The sequence below is a fragment of the Alnus glutinosa genome, chromosome 1, assembly GCF_958979055.1.
Source record: "Alnus glutinosa chromosome 1, dhAlnGlut1.1, whole genome shotgun sequence".
Classification (NCBI taxonomy): Eukaryota; Viridiplantae; Streptophyta; class Magnoliopsida; order Fagales; family Betulaceae; genus Alnus; species Alnus glutinosa.
Window position 1 is genome coordinate 6,270,409 of NC_084886.1, and position 23,201 is coordinate 6,293,609.

The 23,201-nt window shown below is 38.6% G+C and overlaps 2 protein-coding genes and 1 long non-coding RNA gene across 3 annotated transcripts; all 3 read right to left on the bottom strand.

The window, feature by feature from the left end:
• Positions 1-14,927: 14,927 nt before the first annotated feature.
• On the bottom strand, positions 14,928-16,844 carry LOC133858704 (methyltransferase FGSG_00040-like). Its single transcript, XM_062294175.1, has one exon. It carries the CDS (start codon positions 16,621-16,623, stop codon positions 15,061-15,063), a length of 1,563 nt encoding a protein of 520 aa, XP_062150159.1. The 5' UTR covers positions 16,624-16,844; the 3' UTR covers positions 14,928-15,060.
• Positions 16,845-17,968: 1,124 nt separating this feature from the next.
• On the bottom strand, positions 17,969-18,883 carry LOC133868875 (uncharacterized). The gene is made up of 2 exons (XR_009900407.1): positions 18,757-18,883; positions 17,969-18,668 (listed from the first exon to the last, which is right to left on the bottom strand). It is a non-coding gene; the product is annotated as an uncharacterized LOC133868875 (long non-coding RNA).
• Positions 18,884-18,889: 6 nt separating this feature from the next.
• LOC133868882 (anaphase-promoting complex subunit 2-like) lies at positions 18,890-22,140 on the bottom strand. The gene is made up of 4 exons (XM_062305889.1): positions 21,799-22,140; positions 21,535-21,606; positions 20,410-20,654; positions 18,890-19,689 (listed from the first exon to the last, which is right to left on the bottom strand). Exons 1-4 carry the CDS (start codon positions 22,102-22,104, stop codon positions 19,311-19,313), a joined length of 1,002 nt encoding a protein of 333 aa, XP_062161873.1. The 5' UTR covers positions 22,105-22,140; the 3' UTR covers positions 18,890-19,310.
• Positions 22,141-23,201: the final 1,061 nt, after the last annotated feature.

Below are 23,201 nucleotides of genomic sequence, written 5' to 3' on the forward strand. Positions count from 1 at the left end.
GATACGAAAAGCTAGAGGAAACTCCAAAACCAATACCAACAAGTAATGGGCCCACGGACTGATGGATTCATGTCACACTTTAACACGTTTTTTTGTTTTTTGTTTTTAATTAAAAAAAAAAAAAAGAGTTAACCTTTGCAAAAAAATAAATAAATAAACACGTTTTTCATTTTTTTTAAAAAAAAGAAAAGAAATTGGGTTATTTATTTCAATGTACATGTAGGCCAGAACGTTATTGTGATATATTTAAGTGTATTAATTATCAAGTATCAACACTTTCTTTTAGTCTATTTTTTTTCTTATATATAAGAAAAATATTAAAAAAATCATACACAACAGATCATATCTTATCGGTTTGTTAAACATTGAGAATGTTATAGTTCTACCCAATGTGTAAGGAATTAAAAGAGTTTTCCTATCTATTATTTTAATACAAAATATTTTTCTTTTATCTCCCTTCTCTCATCTTTTTGCCTTTTACGAGGGATTGTGTTGAAATTTTTAAAAAAATATAAGGGTACATACAAAATTATATTAGTAAAAAAAAAATATTTAATTGATATAAGAGAAGATAATGAAAATTATTGTGAATCCTATTTGAATAGGAAAAAAAAAAAAAAAAAACAATTTTGTTCTTAAATTTAAGCTACTGGAAATCCTCTTTAAAAAGAAACAGATCGAGGAGAATGACGGACTTCGTTTGGAAAGAGTGGGCAATTGAAGATGCTTTAAATGGATGGGCCTAGCTTGGTGCAGGTTGTTTTTTTGTGAGGGTAGTGTTCCCTTCCCTAGGTAGATCTCAGTCGTTAATGTCCCTGATGGAATGCTGTATGAAAAGTAAGAACGAAGCACCAACTCCATCATCATCATCATCAGTTCCATCGGATCGTGCAACAGGGCCAAACATAAATACCACGTGGGGTAAGTATGCCTCTCTTGTCGTGCTACTGGTAATAATTAATGTCTACACCCTAAAATGGCTTACGCCCATTGCAGTTTAAAAATTTTATTTTTTGTTTTTTGAGTTTTCATTTCTTTTATAGGTGGTACCTGTGTTATGAAAAAATACATAGATGGTACCTCCGTCCAAAACTGATAGATTTTCACTTCAGTGATGTCATGTGGCACCATTAAAATTACAACACATGGCTGCACAATTTTTTTAAAAATTAATATTTTATTTTAAGGCTTTTTTTTTTTTTTTTTTTTTTTAAATATATATATATATAGAGCCACCCCGGCCCACCCCCAAGGCCAGTTTTGGGGGTGGTTCGGCCCCCCATGTGGATAAGCCACTCCTACAAATTTTTATTTATTTATTTATTTAAAAAAAAGCCTTAAAATAATAATAAAAAATTGTGCAGCCATGTATCACAATTTTAATGGTGCCACACTGGTGTGGAAATCCGTCAGTTTTAGACGGAAAAATGGACGGAGGTACCATCTCTGTCTTTTCCCATGACAAAAATGAAAACTCACGGAACAAAAAATAAAGTTTTTAAACCATAAGGGGCAAAATTGTATTTAATCCTAATATTTGGGTAAAGAAGATTTTTTAAGTTTGGAATTTATATTTTATAAAAGCTACTTAAATGGGATTAGTTTATCCTCTCCTTCATGGTGGATTCTTTTTTTTTTTTGTTTTTCTGGACACTTCTCTTTTTTATTAGCACTAGCTTCATGCATATGCATTAATTTATGAGATATTAATTATCTCATAATATAATGTTGATGATTCAGATTTTTGCATACTCGAACGGACTATAGGTATTTACAAAATAAGAAAGAATTATCGGAAAAACAATAGTTCGAGACAGACAATCGTTGAGCTTTCGGTACGTAGTTAAATCAGTAAAAAAAATTCTGAAAATAAAACTCAATAGAGAGTTTTAGGGCTGGAAGTAAACCAAAAAAAATTGTTTAGTGGTAAAAATTATGAAAGTAATCATCAACTAGCTAGAACTACTCCAACTCAAACTCAAACTCCGTATCATTACTTTTATGAAAATTAAAATAATGCATCTTATACTAAAAGTCTTCCTAATTAAATATTAGAGATTAATTATACACGCACTTTTTTGGAAGAATGCATGCATCTATATATATATATATGATGCCAACACGATGCCATGCAACATTATGTTTACAAACTTTATTCTTACAAATCATGCATTAATTAATCAGGAAAAAAAAAATAGTTCAACGTACAAATCCTTAATCAAGCAAGGTTGTGCAGAAAAAACTGCTTCTCTCTCTATTACTTGCAAGCAGACTAGTATAGACTTTTGGCTTGCTTCAGATTCTGCATATCCTCCCTCGTCTCTTATTAATATATGGCTGATAGACTTGTGTGATGTGTGCACATATACTTTGTACAATATTGTACATATTTATAATGGGTGTAAGATTCATGCATGTATGTGGGATTCATGTGGAATAAGTCCCACATGCATGGGTCTCACACCCATTATGAATGTATATACAATGTGTGTACAAATATCATTTTTCTTTCTGATAACAGATCCGGACTTGAACAGATAACAGCTGGTTCTTTAAAAAAGAGAAGGTAAATTTGTATTAAAAAAAGTGAAATAATATATTTTTTTTTAATGACCGGCTATTTTCCAATTCAAATCACTTTCCAGATAATGAGACCTCTTCACTAATATTGTTGTTGTTTCTACAATAAATTAGCGTAGGGTCTAAGCAAAAAAAGGAAAGAAAGGTGGGTGGCCTGCGCGCCACCTTTGGGGTGGCTCATCGCCACCCCGGAACCTGGGGGGCCCATGCGCCAGCCACCTTTAGGGTGGCTTGTGGCCACCTCCCAACCCGAGGGAGTCGTGCGGCTACCCCATAGGCCAGGGGTGACCACGCCCCCCCCCCCCCCCCCCGGCCGCCGGGATTCATCCAGGGTGGCTCACGGGCCACCCTAAAGGAACCTAGGGATGCCGCGCGGCCACCCCTAGGTTCGGAGGTGACCGGAGCCACCTTTAGGGGTGGCTTGAAGGCCACCCCCGGCCTACAGGGTGGTCGCGCGGCTACCCGAGCTTGCTCAGGGGTGGCTCGCAGGCCACCCCTTGGCAGCCACCCCCTTTCTTTTTTCTTTTTTCTTTTTCGTTTTTAGTTGTTTAATTTCGATGGTATTATATGTAGATTTTGATTTTAAGTTAGGGTATTTGAGTCTTTTAATGAAGTTGACTGACGGGATGGGAGTTTTAGTATGTAAATGGTAGTTCAATGCTCTCTTCTGATTATGGCTGGGCACGGGGCGGAGAGGGGGGGGGGTTTCCTCTGTTTTTGGCCTCGCCCCGTACCCCTACGAGTTGAGAAATTCTCACCCCCAGTCTGCATCTCAAAAGGTGAATCCGTGAGGGGCAGGGGCGTGCGGGGCAGGGGTGACGTGTGGCGGGGGTGTGGGTTCAGCGGGGCGGGACGGGTTTTCAACAAAAACTAGATGATCTAAGATTCCAACAAGAACAAAAACAAAAAACAAAAAACAAAAAACAAAAAACAAAAAACAAAAAACAAAGAAGTGAAGAACAAAAAAACTAGTCTAGATCTAAGATTTCTAACAAAAAACATATACAAATATACCAACAATGACAAAAACCAGGTTTAAGATTTCCAACAAAAGCCATATACAGATATACCAACAAAAACCAGATCTGAAATTTCCAACAAAAACCATATACAAAACAGTGAAGTGAAGCTCTAATTCTCTGAAAAATGAAAATACCTGCAAACCTGTTGTAAGCTTCCCACGTTTCCATCTCTCTCGCACCTTCTTTGATAACTTTTTCCCATTTCCGCTCTTTAACCCATCTTTGTTGGATCTCCACTAGTGCCCATAACAAAACCCAAACAGTGAAGTAAAGATTGAAGAAGGTGAAGAGTGGCGCAAGGGGAGGTTGAAGTCTGTGAAGAGAAGAGAAAAAATGAAGAGAAAGTCTAGAAGAGATCGAAGTGAAGCTCTGAATCCTCTGATGAGAGGAAGAGGAAGAGTCTAGAAACAAAATGATAAAATGAAGACTGAAGAGGCATGCTGGGTTAGGGGTTTTCTAATATTTTTTTTAACGCGAGGCGGGGTGAGTCCTTGGAGTTTTTTAAAACCCCAACCTGTACCCCGCCTCACCCTGCACGGGTTGGACAAATTCCAACTCGTGCCCGCATATATAACCTAAAAAACCGTTGAAATAGGGGCGGGACGGGGCGTGCCCACTCCTACTTCTGGTGATGGTGTTAGTTCATAGGGGCATGTTGACAATGACTAGTAGTTCATGAGAAAAAAATATAATTACCCCTTTAAATAATGAGTCTTAGTATGACAATGGGGTTAGTAGGACCGTCGTTTTACAAACAACCATAAAGAGGCGAGAAGGCACGATTGATAAATTTATACATGTCAACTAATTATATTTTTGGAAATGCAGTAGAAACCTTTTGAACAACTCTTTAAAAGTAAAACTACTTTGAGGACCAACAACCAAAGCTATCTACTATAGAAGCTTACATTGTCCCCAATGAGTAGCTCAATTGGCTGGGGACCATGCCTCATGAAGCGGAGGTCACTAGTTCGAATCCCTCTCCCCCCTCTTGTGTGGACATGTCAAAAAAAAATAGAAAAAAAAAAAGAAGCTTACGTTACAAATTGTTCTTAATTACAAAATATTTGTAACCCTAAAATCCCAGTATTTCAACCCTGATAAACAACATTTTTACCTCCAACCGTAGTGGTTCTAGAACTTCTGGCCTTCTTTCATGCCTTTGATGTGCAAATTTTAATACTCGCAAGCGCGCGAATCGTTTGTAATATAGTGTATGTGCAAGTGCGAGGTCGAATCCACAGAGAATTGCATTGCAAAAATTAATTTATATTTAAACTAATTCTATCTTAACCTAGTTCCAATTTTTTGGTATTTTGATGGAAAATAATTAGTTAAAATAAAATAGAATAAAAACAATTAATAAAAAAGCACTAAGGTTTTAGAATCCACCTCACAAAATCAAAGCACATATTTTCATGTTTGTTCATACATCTGATGCATGTTCTAATTTTCATAAAATTACCTATTGAAAAATTCAATGAATCCATCATTTCCACAAATCACAATGAATATCTAATTTAATTCAAAATCATCTAATGTATCCATTGGATGAAATACATTGAATATCCAACGTTTACACATACATTAATTGAAACAATCAATTAAAAGAGTTTTAATCCTTTAATTGAATTGAAATGAACATACATTTGGATTATACGAATCAAAATATGAAAACACGAAATCACCTTAGTTAAAGACTTAACCTCTCATAACTAAAAACAAAATACTAACTTTTATTGATAACATAAAAATAAAAGACTTACAAAGAATAAAAGCCAAAGAACCCAACTGTCGCTATGTACAATGTTGAGATATGTCCTAAGTGGTGCCTATCATGGAGTTCTTATAGCAAAACATTAGGTTAAACCCCATGTTTTCAAAATGGCACCTCTACCCCTCAAAACCCTACTAAGAGAAAAAAATGCTAGGGTTTGGAACCATATTTTCAAAAATGGCACATCTTCCCCTCAAAATCCTATTAAGAGAAAAAAATGTTAGGGTTTGGAGTGTTTGCAGCCGCCAGAAGTAAGGAAATTCACGTTCTTATATTGCGGGACCCTTATAACATAGCAGACGTTCGAAGTAGGAAAATTCTATTTCACAATGATTTGTAGTATTTTGAATTAGCTTTCCAACGCTACTGATTTCACCATAATCCAATACTTGAGCTGAAAATTATTGTCAAAATACTATGACTTGTGTAGAACGTGAAATTTAATCCAATCCGATTTAATCATTTCATTGATTTCGTTAAAGATAACCATATCATCTAAGTCTTCTTAAAGTGTGCTTCTTCCAAACCTCTGCATTTTTTACTTTAAAACTGTCATTTTCTCTCAATGATATGTAAAATACCAAAATACAAAAACTAACTAAAAACATTAAAAAATAAAAAAGCTAAAGGTTTAACAAATGTGAATTAATGAGTCCAAATATACAATATTTGACACTCATTAGCCTTCACGAACAAACATTGCCTGCTACAATCCACAACTTTGATGGCTGGAGGTTTTCTTGTGATTTGGTTGATGAAAAACAAGGAGAGGAATTAAAACTGTTTAGGCTCAAAATTAAGGCGTTTAGGAACCTCTCCAAGAACAAAGAAAAATAGCCTTTAGGTTTTTTGAAAATTGTGGCTTATGAGGCTTATATAGGTATAAAGCAAATTGAAGTTTTTAGGCTAAGTCAGCTAGATTAAAATAGTCTTTTGCAGTCTCAGTCGAACAAGTTTCAACCAAGCCATCGACAAAGCTTCTCGGGTTTCAGTATTGGGACTTGATGCACTGGTTTGGCCGACCAAGCTATCAGCCGAGCCATTTTGTCATGATTTTCAAACTTCTATTGATGTCTCGTTTTGGCCTAATAAACATCGAATTGAATTTTTTTTGAGAAATACAAAATTGTAACCCTTTGAATTTGATTTCTAACGCCACCAAAATTTCCTTCGTATGATGTTATAATAAAAAGATATGGACGTTTTACTCTGACTAGGCTTGTGCTAAACTATATTCATAAACTTGAATTCTTGGTATTTTGGACCGAATTTTACATCTACTTAATCCTTAACTCAAAAATGGGTAAGAAACTTACGAAAAAAAAGGGGGTAATTAAGAAGAATTAATGAATGAAATAGTAGATGTTGTTGACTATGATTCTCAAAGTTGTGCTTGTAATGTGCAGGCTACCCTTGCAACTTGTTTATTTTGGATTCAGATGTACTTGGGGCTTGTTGTGTTTTCAAACTTTACGCATAGGTGAAGTTGAGTGTTGTCCTCGAACAGAATACCTACAATAAACAAGTAAATATATAAAAAATAAATTAAAAAAAGGATTGAATATGGACCCAACAAATAAATAAATTAAAAACAGATTGAATTAAGTGTAGAAAAACTAATAAATGAATGAAATTATGGTTCCGTTTGTTTCGCCTTAAAATGTTTCCCGTATTTTCGGTATTTAATACGACCAAAAATAATGGTAGAACCAAAGCATTTTCGGTTTAATTAGAAAAGCTTCTTTAATTTCTGTAAAATTGCTTCCGTTTTTTAAAACTATCAACCTTTTTTTTTAAATTTTTTTTTTTTGAGCTTATTCTTCTTAAATCCTTCGAGTTAGCTGGACCACCGTTGTAGTTTGCCGGAGCACCATCAAAAGCTGGCAGACAGCCATTGAAAGCCTTTGGCCACCGTCAGAGTTCATCGGACCACGAACAAAAGCAATCGGATCTCCACCGGAGTTCACTGAACCATCGCCAAAAGCTCCAGACCACCGTAGGAAAGTCTAGTTGCATACACGTGAATCCCAAATTCATGACTTCCTCTAGGAAACAAACTTCAAGCAAGTCTGTTCCTAAGTGTTTCCATTGTGGGATCAATGGTCACATTAGACCAAACTACTTTCTCTTGAGATCCCAAAGGCCTTGGACCAAATGGAATGTTCCTAGGCAAGATAAACTTGGTTATGGGAATCAAGTTAGAGCCCTTACTAAACTAGTCAAGCTCATTAGTGAGAGACTTGATGAGTTGTCTAATTCTTCTTCCATGGATGAGAAGAATACAACTCAAGCAAACCGTGATCATTTTGTGACCACATCTTAGCCTTAAAATTTTGAGTGACGAGGGGTGACCACGTGTGTTTGGTTTCCCACACTGCACTTAAAGTGCTTAACATGTGTCTTTGGTACCTCGACAATGGCTGCTCTAGGCATGTGTTGGGGGATAAGTCGTTTAAATATATTGATAAGTGCAGCGGTGGCAATGTAACCTTTGGTGATGGTAGCCGGTCACGAGTAAAGGGCAAGGGCACAGTTGAGATTCCAGGGCTTCCTCTACTTCATGATGTGCTCTATGTCAAGACTCAAGGGTCTCAAGGCGAATCTGCTTAGTATCAATCAAATTTGTGATGATGTTCCCGTTGTCCAGTTCTCCAAGAAAGAGTGCAATATTTTCAACAGCAAGGGGGAATGGATCATGGGAGGACTAAGGACAACTGATAACTATTATGGGGTTGAGCCAAGCACTACCTTGAGCTGCAATAGAGCAAAATTCGATGAAGTGTGAAAATTAAATAGACTTCTAATTGTAACAAGTGTGTGCAATTGTGTGCAACAAAATATCAAAATGCGGAATTAAAAGAGACAGATATTTTGTTGACGAAATGAAAACTCAGTTAAGAGAAAAACAACTCCGGAGCAACCAAACCCAGGTCCACTATTTAGAAGACAAGACTAGATACAAAGCAGTAGCACTCACATAACCTTATGCAGTAGTCGTACATTGAACTCTGACGTGTAACCCAATACGAACACCTCCCAACCAAGTCACCTACCTGAAGGGGTCTTCAATGGAATCATTTACCTTAGGGCCCTAAGATAGACTTCAATTCAACAAAGCAACAGCACTTGGCAATGGCTTGAAAGTGAGCAAATCAGCACAGTAACTCTAAAATATAACTCTCTACGTACTACGGAATTCAATACCAAGTTCTTGCAATTCTCAAGCCTAGGGGCCTCTATTTATAGGCTACAGGTTCAAATGAATCTGTCTTGAAATACCTAGACGCCGTCCAAACGGTAGACGTAAGGCATCCGGACGGATAACTGTGCTATTGGCTTTCCAAATTTCGCTGAAATTCTTTCCTGAATTGAGCCACGTCTGGACAGTCGTACTTTAGCTGCACACAATTTCCATATCAAGGCTTGGCTTGTCCGGACCATAACATATGTTGTCTGGACAGTTGATCTGATGCACACAATTTTCATATATGAAGCTTGAGCGTCCGAACCATGAAGACTAACGTTCGGACGTCTAGATTTTGAATGCACGACTTGCCTTATGAATGAGCTCGTCCAGACAAGAATCCACATCGTCCGGACAGTTGAAGATGTCTTCCCATATCTGTGTTTTGGAAAGAAATCCCATAGCTGATCGAACATTGAATGGCATCCGAACGTGCTGCTGAGACGTCCGGACGGATGCAAGCTGGAACAGTTCGAAGCTTTTCGACACAGAGGAAGGTCCAGACGGAAAGTTCTTGTCGTCCAGACGGATGATGCTTGGACAGTTGAACATTTGGACGAAATATCACGTCGTCCGGACGGTTGCAAGGAAACCAAATTTAACTGCCTTGAAATCCGCACAGAGTCTTCTTGAAGAACAAAACAGAAGTGTAGACTCTGGAAAAAGCAGCTTCCCTGTATAAAAGCATCATTACATAAAAGTGATTTTGTCCAACAGAATGTAGCCAATTATACACCAACAAAGTGGAATTGTGGGACAAACGCTTGAGACATCTCAACTTTAAGGACCTATCCAAGGTGATAAAGGAATTCATACTTGGACCGCCAAAATTGGGTAAAATAGAGAGGACTGTGTGTGGACAGTGTGAGATAAGAAAGCATATCAAGTCCCAGTACAGGAAGACAAATTTCATCCACACTTCTAAACCTCTCGAATTACTCAACATGGATTTGGGTCCATCAAGAACGAAGAGTATAGGGAAAGAAGTACATCATGGTTATTGTTGATGATTTCTTAAGAGTCTCATGGGTCATCTTACCCCAACAGAAGTTAGAGGCCTTCGAGCAAGCCAAAGTTCTATTCAAGAAGATACAGAATGAGAAGGGCTATTTCATCAAGAGAATTCGAAGTGACCATGACAAGGAATTTGAGAATGTAAGTTTTGCAGATTTTTGTGAGGAGAATGGCATCATGCAAGAGTTCTACCCCAATGAATCCTCAACAGAATGGAGTGGTTGGAAGAAAGAATCAAGTAATCCAGGAAATTGCTCAATCCTTGATGCACTGTAAGAATCTGGCCAATTATTTTTGGGGAGAAGCCGTCAACACTGTTTGTCATATTATCAACAAGGTCTATCTAAGTGCTCATTGCCAAGTACTTCCATGTCTTAAGAAGTAAGTGCTACATACTGAGAGATGGGGAGCATCTTGGTAAGTTTGATGGTAAGAGTGATGAAGGAATTTTTATGAGGTATTCTTCATCAAGTTGAGCATACAGGGTCTTCAACAAGAAGACTGGAACAATGATGAAATCCATAAATGTGGTGGTGGATGATGACTCCTTGGATGCACCTTGTGATGAGGAAGTGCCTGTAGAAGAAATCAACAAAGACTTGGCTGAGAGTTCAAACACTGAGAAGCCCGAGATGCTTGCTAGAGAACCTCCATCCCAAGAAAGAGTGAATCATCCCAAGGAGAACATTCTAGGTGATCTGGATGAAGGAAAGAGACTAAGAGGCCAAGTGATCAATCAGGTATCTCACATGTGTTGCCATCTACGCCTAAACCTAAGAAGGTAGAATATGCGTTGAATGATGAAAGCTGGGTGGAAGCAATGCACGAGGAGGAACGCTATTAGTTCACTCGAAATGATGTTTGGAGCCTAGTACCTAAGCCTAATGACCATAATATCATTGGTACTAAGTGGATCTTCAAGAATAAATTTGATGAACATGGTACGATTGTGAGAAATGAGGCTTATTTTGTGGAATAGGGATACACTCAAGTGCAGGGTATTGATTTTGGCAAGACGTTTGCCCTAGTTGCTCACCATTAGTCTATTCAAATTCTTTTGACCATTGCATGTCACATGAAGTTCAAGTTTTATTAAATGAATGCGAAGATTGCATTCCTGAATGAGCTTCTACAAGAAGAAGTGAAAAATAAATGGACTTCTAAATTTAACAGTGTGTGTGATCAGTGTGCAACAAAATATTAAATGCGGAATTTAAAGGAGACAAATATTTTGTTGACGAAGTGAAAACTCAATTAAGAGAAAAACCACTCCGGGGCAGCCAAACCCAGGATATGCACTATTCAGAAGACAAAGCTAGATACAAAGCAGTAACACTCACATACCCCTGATACAGTGGTTGTACTTTGCTCTCTAACGTGTAACCCAACACGAACGCTTCCCAACCAGGTTCTCCTACCTGAAGGAGTCTTTAATGGAATCCTTTACCTTAGGGCTAACCCCTAAGATAGACTTCACAGCTGATCAAATCACACACTTGGCAAGGCTTTAGAGGAAATATCACGTCTCTGTAGAGAATTCACCACCGAATTCTATTTTGAAAGCATGCCTAGAGCCTCTTATTTATAGGCTTAGGAAACCCTATTTTGAGTAAAAAAACGGATTCTGAGGCACGCGCATCCGGACGGGAGCCTTGGGCCGTCCGGACGGGCCAAGTTTTACTTGTCCGAAAAGTATTCTGGAATTTTCTGCAGGGCCGTCCGGACGGGAAATCTTTCCTTCCGGACAGAGGCCGTCCGGACGCTTCTAGGGTCCATCCGAATGCTCAAATTACAGCATTTTTTCTAAGCTTTCCAATGAATCCAATTTCGTCCCAATCCGATATTTGAATAAAAAGTTATGACCAAAATACCCGAGGGTGTCCGGACGGCTTGACCGAGCGTCCGGACGGTCAACTGCAACCTCCTCTCCAAGATAACGCTGAAAGCTTCCATAACAAGGCCGCGTCCGGACGGTGTTGCCCTAGCGTCCAGACGGTTGCACTTTGGCTGCACGAAATTACCATAATAAGGCTTGGAGCATCCGGACCTTGAAGGCTAACGTCCGGACGGTTGAACTGGTGCACGCAACTTCCATATATGAAGTTTGATCGTCCGGACCATGAAGGCTGACGTCCGGACGGTTGAACTTGGTATGCATGTTCTTGCCTTATAGAGGACATCGTCCGGACGATAGCAGCTGTCTTCCCATAACTGTGTCTTGAGGCAGAAACCCTAATGCTTGTCAAACCCTGAATGGCGTCCGGACGGTATAACCGCGTCATCCGGACGGATGCACTGAAACACTGGGATTTTCTCGAACTCTGAAGAGCGTCCGGACGATTTGCCATTACGTCCGGACGGATGCAATCTTGAACTGTTCGAAGCTTCTAGACACTGATGGGCGTCCGAATGGAAAAATCTCGTCGTCCGGACGGATGTTGCTGACTGATGAGCGTCCGGACGGAATACCACGTCGTCCAGACGGCTGACAGGGAACGAAATAAATCCTTGAAAACTTCACAGAATCTTCTTGAAGAACATAGCTGAAGAGTAGACTCTGGATAAAGCAGCATCCCTGTGAAAGCAGAAATATTACATAGAAGTGATTTTGTCCAACATAATGCAGCCAACACAAAAACTAACAAGAAGTTTATGTGGCTCAACCAATGGGATTCATTGACCCGCACCATCCAGATCATGTCTTTAAGTTGAAGAAGGCACTCTATGGCCTAAAGCATGCGCCTCGAGCATGATATAAGAGGCTCATTGCCTATCTCTTAGACCATGAATTTTCTTCAAGACATGTTGATCGGACTCGCTTCACCAGAAAATGGGGGAATAATTTGTTGATTTCGCAAATATACGTGGATGACATTGTGTTCGCAGCCACAATTGATTCTCATGCTCATGAGTTTGCTACGGAAATGAAGAAAGAGTTTGAAATGAGCATGATTGGGGAACTGACTTACTTTCTGGGCCTTCAAGTCAAGCAATTCGATGAAGCCATGTTCATATCCCATGAGCACAAGTGCCAAACTTGTTGTCTGTTGCTTTCATTTTTGTTTTGTTGCATGTTCTTACATACAGCTTCAATCTACATTGTATTGTTGTTTGCATTTGTAGTTTGTGCTATTCCCTATTGAGGTTCATTGGATAAGTACACCTTTTAAGATTCATCACTCTCTAATGGATCTTTCTTGTATATATCTCACACAATGTGTTTATAGTGTATAACTTTTTCATCCTCCTGAAGTGTTTTGCTGGAGTGGGATAGTGTTTTGTCATGAGTGTGCAAATTGTTATTCATCATTGAGTTGTTATTTTTTTTTCTTTTTTCTTTTGCCCTTATCTTTTCACAAGCTTGAGCTTGGCTGCATGAGTGAGTTCTTGTTAGACAACCATGTGAGGAGGGTACTAGCTTTTTGATCAAATTGAATAACTCGCTAGTTGAACCTAGGACCTAAAAACTCTTGCTTCCTAACCCTTTTGACTTAAGCACCATTGTTTAAAGACATTTTATGAAGATGAAAAAACAGTGATAAAAACACTATGTTTAATGTTGCTAATCATGTCCATATAGAAATTGTTAGGTTGTGATTGACCTCATTCTGTGTTTGGACAAAATCACTTGTTTGTAAAGATGCTTTTTAACAGGGATTCCACTATTCAGAAGTGTTTCAGATGTTTCTGCACTGCTTTCAAGACAGAAGATTTCAGAGTCCCTGTCAGCCTTTCGGACTACGTGTCATCCCGTCCGGACGCCCATCTGTCCACTATTCCATCCATCCGGACGACGTGGCATACCGTTCGGACCCCCGACAGACCAAGCATCATCTGTCCGGACGACATGCATTCCCATCCGGACCTTCACTATTTCGAGAAGCTACTGTTCCAGCTTGCATCCGTCCGGACGTTTCAGCAGCCCGTCCGGATGCCTCTCAGTGATCGATCAGCTTCAGATTCTTTCCAAGTTCAATTTAAGGGAAGATTGCTTCAACCGTCCAGACGCGCTCATACATAAGGCAAGAATCGCAATTCAAATATCACAGTCTGGACGACAGACAACCTTGGTCCGGACGCGCGTTCAACAGTTAAGGAAATTGCCGATTCGACTTCAACCGTCCAGACGACTGCCTATCATGGTCCGGACGTGCGCATAGCAGATATGGAAATTGCGTGTTGAAGATTAGCCTTTTGGATGCTCATCCCCCATGGTCCGGACGAGCGAAAGCCTTATATGGAAATTACTTGCAGCGAACGTGCAACCGTCCGGACGACAGTGTCTTACAGTTCGGACGCAGCTCTTAAACAGGATATATTTCTCATCGAAATTTTCAGAAAAATCTGTTGCACAGTTGTTCGTCCGGAAGGCCCATGTCCACTGTCCAGACGGCACCAGCATATAGCACTACAGTCGCCCATTCTGTACCTCAGCCTATAAATAGAGGCCCCTGGGCAATGAGAACTGCAAGAATTCGGTATTGAATTCCACTAGTGCTCAGAGAAGTTATTTTGAGAGATTGTTGAGCTGATTAAGTTTCCTCTGAAACCATTGCAAGTGTGTTGTTGCTGCGCTACAACTGAAGTCTATCTTAGGGGTTGGCCCTAAGGTAAAGGATTCCATTGAAGACCCCTTCAGGTAGGAGACCTGGTTGGGAAGCATTCGTGTTGGGTTACACGTTAGAGAGCAAGGTACGACCATTGCATCGGGTATATGTAAGTGTTACTATTTTGTATCTAGCTTTGTCTTCTGAATAGTGAATATCATGGGTTTGGCTGCCCCGAAGTGGTTTTTCTCTTAATCGAGTTTCCACTTCGTTAACAAAAATCCTTATGTCATTTATTTTCCGCATAATTATTTTTGTTGACACTTTGTGAACACACTTGCTATTTATTTTAGAAGTCAAATTTCATTTTTCAGAAATAATTAGGGATTAAATCATTGCAGAAATAGACAATCACTAAAGGATATTGATGTAACTTATGTTTTAGGGGGAGTCATTGGATGAGGGTATCTAGGCCCTAGTATGAATAAGGCAGTAAAAAATGTTGGTTGAATCAAATGAGATAAATATGATATCCTGTCCCTAGCAGCCGAATGACCCCAGATGGAGTTGGTTGCCAATTATGGATTTGATTGGTTGACTTCAAATAGTTGGAGTACTTATTTGCAATTTTGTTTGGAAACGCACGTTAAACTTGCTAAATCGCGGGGTCGAATACACTCCAAGCAAACTAGAGATAAAGATTGGTGAAAAGTTTTAGCCACCACAAGTCTCTAAATGAACTTCAATTCAACTTGAGGTATTCTTTCTAGAAGTAATTAAACAGATCAAAGAGGCAGAAAAGAGAGAAAAATTCTCAGAGCTATTAGCTAATAGGCTAACAATCTGTTAATAACAATCAAAAAGATAATAGATGTGTTAATGAGAGCCAAGCTCGAGTAATGTCCTCAATGCTTGCCTTTTAACAGCCTTTCCGTACACTCCTCTTCCCAACTTCAAAGCCCTCTCCATGCCCACTGCCCCATTGCTTTTCTTCAATTCGTCAACCAAGACCTTGAGTAACCTCTCATCACTTCCCGCCACTTCCAGTACGCTATCCATCGCTGCATCGGCGGCCGGAATCCGCCGCCCCCACCTCTTCATTGACTTATCAGAACCGTAAGCCTCAGAATATACAGACCAAAAGGATGCCGTCAAGTAGCCCTTCTCCTTCCCCCTCACCGCCCATGTCCTCATACCTTCCTCTAACTTATAGACTGCACCACCCATATCCATTCCTCTTTCAAGACCCATCTCAATCTCTCTTATCTCTTGCTTTGCACAAATTTCCTCCTCAAACTTGCACCTCTTACAATTACACTGGAAGCCCCATGTCTTTGACATTTCCTTGCGCTTGTTGAATGGCGAAAGAGCGTCGTAATAGGTAAAAGTAATCTCTTCACCTGCCTTTACATCCCTTGAAGTATGAACCGTCACATAATCCCCTACATGCAAACGCCTTGCATTAGGACTACACGAATGGTTGATGAATGAAGCCAGTAGCCATAGTCCAACACCATAATAACCACTATTCTTGCCCAGAACTTTGGCTGAAACAGCATCCTCAACCAGAGAATTCACATCCAAGATGCTCAAAATTCTAGCCATATCAGGCTTCTCATTCGATTGGCCGTTCTCCTCTGCCTCAGGCCTAAAGAGACTTATGTCGGGAACCTCTAGCCCGTCCTCGTCTTCGCCAGTCCACAACGTATTCATCAAATTACAGGTTCTAGGACATTTTGTGAGGGAATCGGCAACTCTATGAATAAAATTCTTCCACATGACCAACTGGGCATTCTCGCCCGAATCTTCGCTTGGCAATATACCCCTCTCCGTGGCAATCGCTTTGGTGACCAACACCAAAGTCCCGGCATCAATGTTCTTTGTTGAAAATAGGCTACGCCCACTAATCCCAGACTTCCTGATCTGCACCGCACCAATGTACTCAGCGAGTTCCGGGGGCTTTCCTCGGTACCCATTTACAACCCAATCTGAGAGATCAAAAGCTCCGGTCCTCGAAAGAAACTCGAGCTTTTTGCATTTCTCCAAATACCCATTAAGGCTTTCAGCGTTCCCACTAGCCTGAGGATTGAGCAGAGCAGCCTTGAAGCAGTCCAAAGCCATAGAGTACCTATTCAGATTTAGCAGAATCTTACCTTTGCAGAGCAGGGTCTTGAAATGGGTACTCCCAATTTTCAGTGCTTGATCACAATCTTTCAATGCTTGTGCGAATTCCTGCAGTCTGGACCGCGCTTCGGCTCGATTGGAGAGCGCTAAGCAGAGGGATCTGTGGAGCTTGGGGAGGTGATCTGGGTCTGGGTGCTGTTGGGTCTGCGAGATTTGGTCTTGGCAGAGGTTGATGAACTGACAGTAGGCAAGCACGGCCTCCTCCCATTCTTCTCTGAGGAGTAGCTCCGTGGCTTTGGATCTGAGCTGTTGCATTTGCTCTTCGGCCGTTTCAATCTATTGCAGTCCTTCTCTCATTTTTTGGTAATGGTGGACAAGCACTGCTCTTCTTTTTTGATTGGTGAAATTTCTCCGTGGATTTTGAATTGAATTTGAGGGCTATGTAAACGGTCACATTGCTTATTCTCTTATTCTATTCTATTTTACCTTTGGCCTCACACTTTTGTTGTAACGGCAACGGCTATCTTGGCTTCTTTATCATCAATATTTACTGTTATTATCATTAAATGGGAACACGCTGGCTCCACACAAGGAAAAAAAAGGCTGCACTTCTCTTCTCTAACCGGATAAAAACCACTTTATGGCTGAGATTTAATTTTTCCGTTTAAACTTTAAAAATCCTCTCCATTTCATTAAAGTAAAATAAAATAAAGATGATATATTTTATGGTCAAAATATATATATATATTGCGCATTTTGTAGTGTAGTTAATGCTATGTTGGCATTTAAAATTTAATGAGGTAACACAATATATACACTATTATATATGTGAAATCTAATGTGGACCATGAAATGAAGATAATTCTATTTCACAATTCTCTACATCGGTCATGATGACTAAGCACAATGTTCTAAAAGGATTAATGTCTTTTTAATATAAAATATTCATGTACAATCACAATCAAAGTAAATAAAAAGGGAATAAATTTGAAAAAAAGAAAATAAATAAACTTATCTACATCATCTCGTTACGTGTCAAAGAGTAATGTTATTCTTCTCATTAGATTTTCACACCAATCAATGTGATGTGTTTTAAGTAACTTCTCATATCAATCATTTAAAAAATTAAAAGTATAGCTATTTAAAACACGTCACATTAACTAATGTGAAACTAATATGAAAATCTAGCGTGAAAGATTAGCATTACTCCGTGTCAATTTTTTTTCTTTTAGCATTTTAGGGTCAATCCAATGAGCATGTAGTAGCTTAGAATCTGCTCATGGTTTTTAGTGTTGGCATTTATCAACATAGACCGAAAGGAAAAAATCTAACACAAGGTATCTAGCACACATTATCTAGTCTTTCTTATACCAGACTATCAGAGGCTCCATTAGGAAGTGAAATGGCTCTGGGTCGAAAGATATCAGTAATAGAGGAAAGTAAACCCTCCCACATTTTTCCCATTCAGTCCCACGCCTTCTCTAAGAGTATCCTGATACAAGTTTGAATTATAAGGTTATAATAAATCTGGAGAAGCCTTTTCTTGTAGAGCTATATTGATCATTTGCACTTAGGCTAGATCTATTTTTTTTTTCAGAAAACTCAAATTCTTAGAACCATGGAAAGTGGGTTGCTTAGATAAAATTCAACAGAACAGGGCTTGGGGGCATCTTAAAATTCACTCTTACCATGTAAGAGTGTACGCAGCATTTCTGATGTATTTAAACTATCAAAAGTACAAATCATCATAAATTTAGTAATTAATCATCACAGGAACATGTTAAGTACCACTCTTTAGGATCTTCTGACTTCCTGCAATTTTAAACGCTGTCCAGAACCCCACATCCATGAGCATGCATAAACCAGAATGCTGTTTTCCATGTAGAGCTGAAGAGTGATTTTCTCAAGTATGGCCAAAGTCGCTCTCCACAAATCCACTGGAAAACATCCCAGAGACACTCCAACTAGAATCAACAAACAGGATGATTGCGACACTCCTGCCACAAAGATCGACCATTTCTCAAGGCTATATACAGAATGAAAAAACTCCCTGCAATTTTGGCAAAGCTGCCTGTAGACATTCCCAAAATGCGGGAAGAGTATCTGGGCATCAATTCTGCGATACCTCATGCAATGAAGAGAACAGGAAAGCATTATTTCCAACTGTTGTTTCATTTAAATCTGAAAAAAGTCTCACCAGTGCTATTGCTTAATGATTCAGAGGATGAGTTGAAATTCTATCAACTCATTATTTCTTCAGAAAGTACATTCCATCTCTTATCTTCAGATACTAGACTAGATTAGAAGCTCTGAAGCTGTTGGAGTGATTTATCATAAGGGGGATCAGCTACACAAAACATCTGCAGCAACGTGTTTAAAGTAATTTACTTGGCAATCATGCTATATGTACCTAAATCAAATTATGGGGCAAGTTAAAACAATTCTTACCTTGAGAGTATTATGCATTCGATCTAATGCCATGCTTCCAAAATTTGTGAGCATCCCCATGATAAATTTCTCCAAGAAAATGCCATTTAGAGTTATACAGGGAACAATATGACACTTGACAAAGTTCATACATGGAACAATATGACACTTGACAAAGTTCATCAAGATGCATAAATACATTTACATCTTCGGTTTAATCCTGATACTTGACCAAATCATTGTCCAAGGCTTGCCAAAACTGAGATGCTTACTAAATTTCCCAAAAGCAACAAATCTAAAATCTTTTATCTACAAGCATTCACATTTTTAGTGCTTTTTTCCCCTTCGTGGGAAGTCTATTTCAAAAACTACTATTTGACAAAGTTATGATCAGCCACAGCAAAAAATGTCAAAATCTGGAAGGTTACATAACAACAAGTCAATGCTAGAGGTTAAGGCCAGCCATTTGCTGAGTGAAGAGAGAAAGTCCTACTCTCTCCTTTTCTTTTTCTTTTTTTGGGCACAAATAATTCTGCTTGACCTTCTTGAGTTAGAGTAGCTTTTGATTGTTGTCCTTAGTCCTTAGTATTCTCTTGACTTTCTTCATCTCTATTTAATTCTTCAAGAAGGCAATCTCCAGTATTTCCAGATATATTTGGATTTCCACCAGTCCCACCAGTCCCGCCAGTAAGCATTGTAACAATACATTTTATTGCATCTTTCCTTCCCCTTAAGTAGTCTCTTATTGGTTCACCAACTGCTTCATGAAAAACACCTGCTGGGTTTATTGTTCGTAGTGCTTTGATAGTTGAGACATATTGATGCAATATATCATTAGTTGAGGCACCAGCAGTAAGCAAACGATATGGTAGCGCTGAGATAAATGATTCAACCAGCTTAGAATGTTGTCCAGTATATTCAAGACATTGTTTTAAATCTTCAATAGCCGGACAGCTGTAAAATATATAGAGAAGATTTAGGAAAGGAGAAATGGATCAAGGAGTCACCCAAGAATATCTGATGTCGATATCATTAGTTCTAATCATGCAACATACAGAAAATACTGCTTTAAATAGGTATGACCTATACCCTTTCAATTTGCTCTCGTAATATGGCATAGAGAAAAGAAATGAGATTCATGTTACAGCCTTTTAAAAAGACTCTAATAAAGTTCATAATAGCTTCCGTGGAAAATGCATTTGTGTGATATGCAGTTTTAGTCTGCATCTTACGTATTAAACAATATGCACAAATTCAAGGACAAGATCAACCTTCACATACATATCCTTGCCAGCAAAATAAAACACTAAATAGGTAAGTGAAACCTAATATAAGAGACTTCATCTCTTCAAGCTACAGAGTGATTGTTCACCCACACTGCCGAATAAGACGGTTCAAATTAATGCCCTGTAATGCATCAAAATTGAAGCTGAAATGTAAAATCCCTTTGAATCATATTTTATTCAAAGATATACTGGAATTTATTAAGAAATTCTCTATCACATAAGCAATGAGTCACAAAGTATCCCCCTCTATCAGTCCAACAAATTCTTCAATATAAACCACAATTCTTTTCTATATTTTTAAGATGCAAGTATAGAGGTCAAAAACCACTATATCTATCCCTTTTAATTCTGTAATAGGAAACAAGTGAAAAAACCAGATTAAGATCACCTGTCAGGATAATCCACAATGATCTCAAATAGTTTGGCTATTCTCAAATCTTGCAATGTCTCATAAGCAAAATACTCTAGCCGCAGCTGCCATCTAACAAGTCCTTCAGAGGGTGTATCAATTCCAGGATAGCATGAAGAAGGATGTGAAGCCAAAGGAGATTTTTGACCAGATGAAGGACTATCATAACTAACAGAGTCACCAAGATAAGCAAGAAGTGCACGCAAGAACTGGAGAGGTACAGCCTGGGCAACATATCTCCAAGCATGAGGAGTCATTTATTAGTAGCATAATAATAAAACTAGAAAATAGATTGGAGGAAACAAAGAAACGCAAAACATGGCATGAGAAACCATATTTAAGTTTACATAATCTTGCAGATGACATTGATTCTGTGCAGGAAGCACTTTTGGGCAATTACAGAAGTCCCTTTAGTCTAATCAAACTACTGCTTATGAGAAAAGGACCACTCCCTCCATCCTACAATAGATGAAAGTTTACAAACAACACCTATTTTAATGAGACATAGATTCTTCTTAAAATGGCCTTAGCTAGGCCAAGAAAAGTGGTTCAAATTTGAGAAAATGTGAGTTCAAATTTAAAGGTAATATGGGAAGTTCAGTGGATAAACGCTTTCATTTCGGAAGATTTCATCTACTCTGGAACAGCCCAAAAAATAAAAGACATCTATTGTAAGACGAGGGAGTAATACATTTTGTACATGTACATATGATGAACAAGACGTAATTTATATCAAATACCCAAGCATATACTTTTGCACATGTACATATGATATGATAAGCAATATGTAATTTATGTCAAGTACCCAAGCATATATTTAAACCAAATGAAATAACATGCCGGACTGATACCACTACAAGACTTTCAACTATTGGCCAATAACCTTCCTTACATGATAGCAAGAAACCATCCATCATATGGTGTAGATCAGTAAAAGCAAAGTCAATAACTTAAAAAGTGCATCAGATTTATTAAATCACATGTACTATGCAAATGAAAACAACTTGGATAGATAAACTATTGACAAGTTAAGACATCAATAGTTTTAATAATTGCTTTGTCTGGGGGCGGGGAGATAAGGTTACACAAAGACAACAATATAACCTGTATCCATCGTTTAATGGACTCCAGAACAGAACTCCTGTAATCATCACCAGCCAGATTATGTACTTTAGCCTGCCATGCATACAGGAATATTTAGATGAGACCCAAAGGTGAGTTACATATAGGAAAAAAAAAAGTGAGCAGATACTTGAAAAGAGACTGTTCAATAGGATATTGGGAAGAATAAAAAAAAGGAAAAGAGATAATGTGGAGGTGAACAAAAATAAGCTGGACATGTATGACCAAAATGGAACACATACTCACCTTTAGAAGCAGAAAGATAACAGAAGCATAAGCATCTTCAGTCATAGACATAAATCCAAGATTTCTGAGATCACGAACAACCTTCCCAATGTTCTTCACCAATTTATTGTTCTCTGAGAACCTGACTTGGTGATAGCATTCATCAATATCCATTTCACCGGTTCGGTAGGCAAGTTTGCTTTTTTCATCTAAATCCATGTCATCTTTTTCTTGAGATTCACTGTCACCATTAAGCTCTCCAGCCATGATTGTACTTAACTCCTCCAACCTTCCCTTAAAATACCAGTGGAGTATCTCTAAGAACATTTGCAGAGTTTAAAAGAAATGGAAGTTACTGCCAGGGCATTGTTAGACGAAAAGAGGGGCAAAATAAAAGCAGATATGCATGGAGTGGTAAAACTGATACACAACATAAAGCTTCTAAGAAAGACTTCTAGCCTAGATAATCAATTATTTTTTTGATAAGCAATTCATTTCATAAAAAAGCGCAGCGGGGCGCAACCCAAGTACACGGGAAGTATACAAGAAAAAAACCAATAAGTAGAAGAAAACCACAAATCAAGAAACTCTAATAAATTAGAAAAACAAGAACAGTCGTAAGCATCCATCCAAATAAAAGGAGTTTTGAACACAATGGTTTTTAACTTTGTTACAATGCTCTCACAATCTTCGAAGTTTCAAGCATTGCATTCTCTCCAAATGCATCATGTTAAGCACCGAGTAATCAACTTCCACACTTCTATAATGCAGTGGCTTTTAAACTGACCTCTTCAACAAGCCAACAACTCTACCACTCACTGGCCATAACCCACTCAATCCCAAGAAGGCAGAAAACCGATACAGAGCATTGGTTTACTCGTACATCACCCCTAGTCTCGTGTGACCTGTACTGAATGGTGGAGAACTGAGCGGTGGCAAATATATAAAAAATACACCTGGAAGAACAATCCAAGACATAGTGAATCAAGACAACAAGGAAGGCTGCCCAATCTGCATCTAGTTTCTTGATGAGTTCAGCTACACTGGTGTTTCAGGATGGTCTCTTGGAGTTGTTTGTTCCTAGGGATGCATGGGGCTACTTTTATCTGTTTGGGATGGGCTGGACTTTGAGTCCATTTGTTTTCCTGGCTACTTTAAAATGGGTTGGTTTTTTTTATTTAAGGCAATTAAGTCGGCCGGGTGTTAATTTGATCGTTGGGAGTTGGGCTCCATTTAATTGGTACAACAGAATTGTTGTTAGCCATTGGATCTTCTCATATTATACAATATACCATCAATTGGCATAGCAAAGAAGGCTTCTTGTTAAGTTTTATGGAGGCCAAATCGGTGTCAAAACTAAGTTTAATTTAAATCTAAATTTGTCAATCTTAGTTGGTATTTAAACCGAAAATTAGAAACTTGAA

What these genes read in the sequence shown, in the direction of transcription:
- LOC133858704 (XM_062294175.1), bottom strand. Translation starts at nt 16,623, where the DNA reads ATGCAACAGCTCAGATCCAAAGCCACGGAGCTACTCCTCAGAGAAGAA.
- LOC133868882 (XM_062305889.1), bottom strand. Translation starts at nt 22,104, where the DNA reads ATGTTCTTAGAGATACTCCACTGGTATTTTAAGGGAAGGTTGGAGGAG. An exon ending in TTATCTTTCTGCTTCTAAAG is followed by an intron (nt 21,607 to 21,798) that starts GTGAGTATGTGT and finishes TATGCATGGCAG; the next exon opens with GCTAAAGTACATAATCTGGC. An exon ending in ATTGTGGATTATCCTGACAG is followed by an intron (nt 19,690 to 20,409) that starts GTGATCTTAATC and finishes TATATTTTACAG; the next exon opens with CTGTCCGGCTATTGAAGATT.